This window comes from Montipora foliosa, chromosome 1 (assembly GCF_036669935.1).
Source record: "Montipora foliosa isolate CH-2021 chromosome 1, ASM3666993v2, whole genome shotgun sequence".
NCBI classification, from domain to species: domain Eukaryota; kingdom Metazoa; phylum Cnidaria; class Anthozoa; order Scleractinia; family Acroporidae; genus Montipora; species Montipora foliosa.
Window position 1 is genome coordinate 24,072,304 of NC_090869.1, and position 5,000 is coordinate 24,077,303.

At 39.9% G+C, this 5,000-nt stretch overlaps 1 protein-coding gene across 2 annotated transcripts in view; it reads right to left on the reverse strand.

Annotated features, from left to right (window-relative positions):
• The window catches only part of LOC137976367 (cannabinoid receptor 1-like), a 7,955-nt gene that overhangs the window by 139 nt on the left and 2,816 nt on the right, over nt 1–5,000 (reverse strand). For both annotated transcript variants that reach the window (XM_068823712.1, XM_068823716.1), the window contains exons 2-3: nt 2,421–2,580; nt 1–1,792 (exon numbers count right to left, since the gene is read on the reverse strand). The exon at nt 1–1,792 is cut by the window's left edge and continues 139 nt beyond it. In XM_068823712.1, coding sequence (XP_068679813.1) covers nt 821–1,786 — 966 coding nt within the window. In that variant the 5' untranslated portion in view covers nt 1,787–1,792; nt 2,421–2,580 and the 3' untranslated portion in view covers nt 1–820. The remainder of the gene's footprint in view (nt 1,793–2,420; nt 2,581–5,000) is intronic.

The following is a 5,000-nucleotide window of genomic DNA, read 5'->3' on the forward strand; positions in this document are numbered from 1 at the left end:
AAAACACTGCGAGCAACCCTTCGATCCTTTGAACGAGCCGCCGTCCAGCCCCACGGTCGTCTAAACTAAACGATTCAGTAAACGTATTTTGGTGCTTTCGCATGCGTTTGACAAAATAACTTCTGCGTTGCGTTGATGGCCTGTGAGGTAACACACATCGTAATTCTTTGACGTGGTTCTAGGGCGTACTTTTGTCGGAGTTTGTTGTGATAAATTTCAAGCTTCACTCGTTTTAGAGCCCCACGCCCAGCGTTGTAGAAACGCTCATTGTGAGCTGAAGGTTTTCCCGCGAAAGAAGACGACTTGATGTCAAATGCATCACGTGGGGCGTGACGTAGTTCGCGCATGCGTAGTTCTCAAACAATGTGCGCACAGGGTAGGTTTACACACCCTCCACCTTGATCATATGAGCATATTATTTTACAAATTAGAAGAGAAAAAAGGACTGACAAAAAATGCATGCTCATCTTTTCTTGCGTGTTATGACTATTATCTAATATTATTATAAATACACAGGTGATTACACAAACTCGCGCGCTCTCATTGGCTCGCTATCTCCAGGGCGCAGCTATCTCGGATTATCAGCCGATAATCACCTCGACGGACAAAATGGCTGCCAGTAGTCGTTTTGCTTCTGTATTAAGTGAAGATGATTTCGCGTTGAAAATTTTTTTTTCTCTTTTTTGAAATAATCACCTGTGTATTTATAGTAAAACAATTATTTGCCTCAGGCTCAGTGATTATTCGCCTTCGGCGAATATTCCTCCTTTTTCTCGGTGTCACATGATGACGGTAGCAGAAACAAGCTATCTGGGTAAATTTAGTGGCATTTGACAATTTTAGTTATTTCTTGTCGTATTTGGTCGTTTCCCCTGTAATATAGAACAGGGTTAATGCCAGAGCATAGAGTAGCGATAGGGAAATAAATAGGTTCCGCGAGGCCGGAGAGTTGTATGTCAGTAATTGCGGACAAAACTACTAAAACGCTCACAGGAATGATACTGATACCTAGCAGGGCTACAACATGGCGAGTAACCACAACTAGCTGGCGTTCAATGGCACTTATTAGATTCGGGACCTGTGCACTACCTTCGTTCATGTTTGCAACTGCGTTGTTATGTCTGCGAAGCACAACAAGTGACGACACCTGGAAAACGATAACCAGGAGAGCAATCGGCCCAATATAAAGAGCCTCAAATAACTCGATCGCCCGGCGAGGAAAGATTTCGACCTGCTTTAGAACTACTATTGATAATGAAATAACCCAAACTGCGCAACAAGCAGAGATCGTGTGCCGCTTGTTTACATGGACTTTGTACCACAATGGCCTGGAAACTGCCAAGTACCGATCCACGCTCATGACACCCAGGGTTCCCACGGTTGAGAATAAACAAAGAAAGAAAGCGGACACCATGACTGGATTGTCCCAGTCACTACGATTGGAACAGGCTTGACCAGATATTAATTCAGCCACTCTAAAACTGAGGTATAACGGGACAACCAAACCCGCCCAAATCAGGTCAGTCAAGGTCAAACTACAGAGCGTGAACAGCCCTGCGTTGATATGAAGCCTACCCCTGAGAATTACGAACAGGACTGACCCGTTTGACAAGAAACACCAGAGCCCCAACAAGCCTGTTATGGGAGTGAAAATAAAATTCGAGTAATAAAAGTAATTCAGCTGAAACGTTTTCGAAATTGTTTCTGTAACAAGGCATGGCCTCTCTGTGATTTCCGCTGAGTGATCGGTGAAAGTGTTTAACGTGTTATTGGTGGTCGCGTTCATGGTACACTGGAAGACAAAAAGGAGAGCGTAGAATTACTCATTGACTAGTTTTCATGGTCTGATTTTTATGAAGACAATTATCTTTCTGCTTAATTGTAGCTTAGTGGTAGAGCGTCCGATTTAGTAAGCGAAAGCTCTTAGTATTGCTAACAAATGAAGAAGATCCTTATACCTTAGTTGTCCCCACTGAGAGGCAACAACAAATGTTAATGATCTTCAAAGTGCAGCGAATGAATCACGTGACCACGAGAATTCAGCGTTTTTCTATCTTTTCCATTCAGATAATAGTAGATTAAAACTGACAGAGAGATGCACACGAAAACATTGCTTTCTTGGCCAACAAGGATATGTGTTTTATTTCGTTTCGTAATTGTAAAGGGCATTATTTGGACCGTAACTAAAACGGATGTGATGGATTGAGCGAGAGAAATGAATCCCATTGCAGCCGTTGGAAAGCCAACGAGCTAAACGTCATCAAAGACTGCCTCTTCATGATCAACTAACTAAATATTGCCCGAGGGAGATGTTGTTAGCTAATAATTTTTGGCGCTTCAAGTGATGGCAATTGGGGCTTCAAGAATATTTCGAAATGCTACTCAAATTTTTAGAGTTTTCAGCATTTTTGTTAGCTCACCTGATCAGGAAGGGATAGCTTTTGGTCAGATTTCAAACCAGTCAACACAACCTGCAGTTCACACTTCCTTCGGGTGATTTTTTGTAATAATTGTGATTATCTTCCACATGAACGCGTTCTTCGCTAAGCGAGTTTACGGAGGTGTAGATGCGAACCTTGGCTAGATTAAAAACAAAACATACAATATATGTGTCAACTCGACTTCGGATACTGCCAAGAAGGTCAGTTTAGACAAGAAGATTATTTGAAGGACACCCAGGACCCGTTGACAAACATATTTAATTAACTTTCCATTTTGTCCAGATTTCTACAGCGTCAAAAATTAAGGGAAAAAGATCAAACATTTGGTTTAATTTAAGTGAATGAGGTTGATTTGATTTCTAGATATAGTTTCCCAGCTAGTGCTGTAATGCATAATCTGTGGTGAAAAAGAAAGTTTCAAAACGTGGCCGCGCTCGAAGTCCCTTCTTCTTTTTAATTAATTCTGAAGAATACCCGGCCACTATTTGTAGCGCGGCGGCATCCTTTGAAGAACAATGCATTGTACCAGATCAATACTTTTTAAGGAGCACCTCTAGTGTGGGTCTCTCTTTTTCAAAGTTATCTTTAAAAAAAAGTAGATTTGGTTGATATCAAGCTGGAGTTTGTTCGTTCTCCATTTTGTTTGGGTTCTCGGAATTCCCATCCCTTCAAAACCAACGTACGAGTTGATCCGCAGAGTTTACGTAATTGACGCTTTAAATAAAGCTGTTTACTTTCAGAACCTACTGTGGCACAAGATATCGCTCAATAACTGACTGTACGCGCAATCCAAAACGTGCTGGAGATGGAAATCAAACATACATTACTGCTAGATCTGCTTGACTAACGAAAATTTCACCCTTCTCGATCGACAAGAAAATAAACGATGTTCGTTCAGTTGGGTTGTATTGGCTAGCTTGGACTACCGACATACACTTTTACGGACAGAGACTCTGAGATTTCAAGACAACTATGCTCATTGCACATTTAGTTTTCATGATCGTGACTTCAATCAAGGCTTAAAAAAAAAGGCTTGTGTTAGCCGTCAGATTTTTTTAGCGACTGATCTAGTAGTAGATATTTATTTTGTATTTGGTACTTATGAACACTCTTACTCTCTTCTAAAATATTTCGTAAGTACAATTCGCAGTGAACTTCTTATTTTGAGAAATTTCATAGGACTTACCAGTGAGAAATTGCCAGAGGACGAAAGTGAAGTCATTTCTTGCCGTCCGGTAAACGAATTTTTTGTACATTAGAAAAACTTTAGACCAAATTAATGAATCGATGAATAGAGTAACGTCTTTAAAAGGATTTTTAGAACATCAGACATTTTCTGTATTGTTATTCCACAGCCGTCCAATCAAGCGCCACCTTATTAAGCTGATGGGCTGATTGTCCAGGAAAAACAGTGGATGTTCACATCTGTGGCCCCTCAAAACATCAAAACAACATTTGGATCACTTCACTTGCCCAAAAAAATTGAGTTCGTGCTCAGGAAAAAAGGTTCCTTGTTCAGTTATCAAAAACAATTTCAATAAAATTTGTTGACGTGGCTTGCTGGAAAAACAAAAGCTGAACTAACTGGCCGAATCCCTAAGTGAGCAAACTACAGAAAAAATTTAACGATTTTCAATGAGCTGCGGACGATTTGAATATACACAGAACTCAATCAAATCTTCCAGGTTAAATAAATTTTTTTAAATTAAAAAGAAGGAAATTGAGCGGTGTTTAAATTATCATGAATTTTGGTAAAAACGTAAACGAATGAAGGGTCAATTAATCTAGTTCGGGTGTGAACCTGAGAATTGACAATTGAGAACGCTGAAGATCATTGGAACACAAAAACCCTCAGTGCTGAAAACGAGTGGCAATAGCACCGAGTCTCAGACTAGAAATCAGTAACATTCTTGGTTTTTATTCACGTGTAGAAGGATTCAATACAAAATATGGTCGTTTAAAACACTCAGGGTAAGTAAGACAGAGAGAGGTCTTGATCTGTGAAATTCTATTGAGAGAATTAAAATCTCTTCCTCTATCTTAACTAGTTCGAAGATGGCTGTTTCGTAATTTACAGACCAACGTGGGGCATACAGTGAACTAGCGAACAAAAAAAAGCTAGGATATGCAACTTTTAGTGAGGCGTGAGAAAACGAGGTTAGCATAACATTTATCGTATATCTACCGTAGGTCTTTAAATAAAGTGACAAAAACATACTTTACGCTCCACTGAATTGGCCAATCATGGCGCGCGTAGCACCTGATAGATATACCGCGAAGTGCGATCAATGTGAATGCGTTAGACGTTTGAACGTTTCTTGGAGACAATTCACAACTAAATGTAAGCAGTAGGTATAATTTAATGTTACTTTAAGGACCCCATAGGTCTCGATGTTTTTCCTAGTTTTAATACTTTTAAAAATTTATTCGCATACTAACAAACCTAAATGGTGTAGATTACAGTTCACATAACTGTTCACAAAGCAGCAAAGTGGACAATCACTGTTGACTCTTGAAAGTTATCCGACACCAGACATTCACGGCACTTACAAACTTCCG